This window comes from Penaeus chinensis, chromosome 35 (assembly GCF_019202785.1).
Source record: "Penaeus chinensis breed Huanghai No. 1 chromosome 35, ASM1920278v2, whole genome shotgun sequence".
Lineage (NCBI taxonomy): Eukaryota > Metazoa > Arthropoda > Malacostraca > Decapoda > Penaeidae > Penaeus > Penaeus chinensis.
This window is the reverse complement of record NC_061853.1, coordinates 26,587,217-26,589,716: the sequence shown is the minus strand read 5'-3', so window position 1 is coordinate 26,589,716 and position 2,500 is coordinate 26,587,217. Positions and strand designations below refer to the sequence as shown.

Sequence of the window (2,500 nt, the reverse complement as noted above, 5' to 3'; positions counted from 1 at the left end):
ACAAGGCTAACACTATCACAAATTTGTGCAGCAAATTAATGTCGTGCAAAACAACTGTAACCATCTTTTGTGAAATTCTAAAATTATTTCATTCTTTACAGTCCAGCGGAATTTATTGTTAAGCATGAGGACTGCGTGTGCTATACACAGAGACAAGACAATTTTGAGAGCAGAATTTGGAAGGTTCGTTTAAGCTTATGTTTAAATGTGTTACGGGTTACGCCAAGGTAACACGACTTCACAAATTACCACTTTTAAAAATCCTATAGACATTCAAAGCCACATGGGAAATTCATGGACCAAATCTGGTTACGAGGCTCATACAAGCTAAAATCTACACCGATTCGTTTCTGTTGAAAAATAAATGGGCATGGAATGTAGTAAAACTTGAATTCATAATTTCCCACTTATAAAATTCCATAGGAAATAGTACTGTAAGTCATGTATCACATTAACAGAATTATAGTCATTGTATCACAATATATTGAAATATAACAGAGAATTTGCATCACTTCAAGGTATTACTATCAACCTAAACTCTTTATACACTTATATCATTCATACATAAAGTGATTTAACAAGTTTGTACACAATATGATAGTATGCAACCAAACCAAGACTTCAAAATGGAAACCCAAATTCACTGTAATATGTACGACAACAACTTCAAAAACAACAAAAAATACTTCAATGAGATTTTCAGATTTCTCACGAAAAAAAAACATCTTTACATAACCTTTAGTCCTCAGAACTGAAAGGTTTTTATAGCCTATATCATACCATCTTATGCTCAACGTCACATGGAAAAAAGAAAGAAAAAAAAATCAACAGTCCCACTTAAAACTTTATAGGACTCTTGAATGACTCTTATTCCCTGGTTTGCATATTGCCTAAGAGTGTCGTTTATTTTGGCACGAACTAAAGAGCAAGGAAAAGCATACACATTCCCTCACAGAAAATTTGATTAATCTCATCACAGGCATTTCTTCATCGAATCTAACACACACATAATATTACGATTTCACGAGATTATCACCAATGGATTGTGAACACAGGATAAAATATAATTACAACAGTCAGCCTCATTTTGCATAAGGGCATCACGGCATATCTGCAACTGCATTGTCATTTTTTTATGTATATGCAAACCATGTACACTTATACTTTGATATTTGGTATAAAATCCTGTTGGTATATGCTGGCATGGCATGTAGCATTAAAGTAGATGGGTAGCATAATCATATATATACTATCTGTTGAAGCTGTTTTCCTCTCCCGAAGTGAAAGCTTGTAAGGAAAGAAATGAATCGTTACATATTTTTTGATGAATTATGCTACACTTGACCCAATGTAATTAGATGAAAGTATTCCATCTTATTACATAAATTAATGTAAATATATTCCTGCAACTCTCAATATAACAAATTATATGCTAATTGTACAAGAGGTAAATGCAAAGGATTTTATTTATTTTCAGTTCGTTCTGTCTACACACACACACACACACACACACACACACACACACACACACACACACAAACACATTGTTCATTTATTAATATGTGGATTATAATAATAATAATGATAATGATAACAATAATGATGATGATAATAATTGTCATTATCATTATTACATTCGTTATTACTATTATCATTATTATTTTTATCATTACTACGTCTACTACTATCATTATCATCGTTTCCATCATCATCATCTTTATCATTATTGCTGTTATTACCATTATTACTCTAATTATCATTTCTATAATCATAATCATTACCTTTATCACTTAGTCTCATGAAGCATGAAATTATATAATTTTCTTTTATTTTTTATATTTTTTTCTTACCCATCATTCTAAACGTTAACCTATTTAAAGACATGAACTATAATGTAAGCCTATATCGCTGTGCGCTAATCGAAAAAGAACAAGAAAAAGAAAAGAAAACGAAAAAGAAAAAGGAAAAGAAAGAAAAGGGAAAAGGAAAAAGAAAAGAAAAGAAGAAGAAGAAGAAGAAGAAGAAGAAGAAGAAGAAACAGAAAAAGAAGAAGATGAAAGGAAGAAGAAGAAGAAAAAGAAAAAGAAAGAGAAAAAGAAGGAGAAGGAAAAAAAGAAGAAAAGAAAAGAAAAAGAAAAAAAAAACGAAAATGAAGAAGACTATGGAACGAAAAAAAAGAAAAAAGAAAAAGAAAAGAAAAGAAGAAGAAACAAAGAAAAGTAAAAAGAAAAGAAGAAGAAAAAAGAAAATGGAGAAAAAGAAGAAGACAAAAAAAGAAAAGAAAAGAAGAAAAAGAAAAAAAGCAAGAGATTGATACTTACTTCAAATTCCACTTGGTATTCGCTTTTGTTGCCCAAGACCTTCATCGATTTATGCTTCAGCCGTTGTGAGAGTTCACTGACTGGGAAGAAAGAGTAGCCACAGAGTAGGAACTCCTCAAGAGCATCAAACACAAACCGGTACTGGTCCTTTTGGGTGAAAAAAGAAAAAAAGAAATGGA

At 31.0% G+C, this 2,500-nt stretch overlaps 1 protein-coding gene across 1 annotated transcript in view; it reads right to left on the bottom strand.

The window, feature by feature from the left end:
• LOC125044115 (receptor-type tyrosine-protein phosphatase kappa-like) overlaps window positions 1–2,500 on the bottom strand; it is a 47,295-nt gene that overhangs the window by 19,927 nt on the left and 24,868 nt on the right. Inside the window, exon 9 of the mRNA XM_047640566.1 lies at window positions 2,322–2,468. Within this exon, the coding sequence (XP_047496522.1) occupies window positions 2,322–2,468 (147 nt within the window). The remainder of the gene's footprint in view (window positions 1–2,321; window positions 2,469–2,500) is intronic.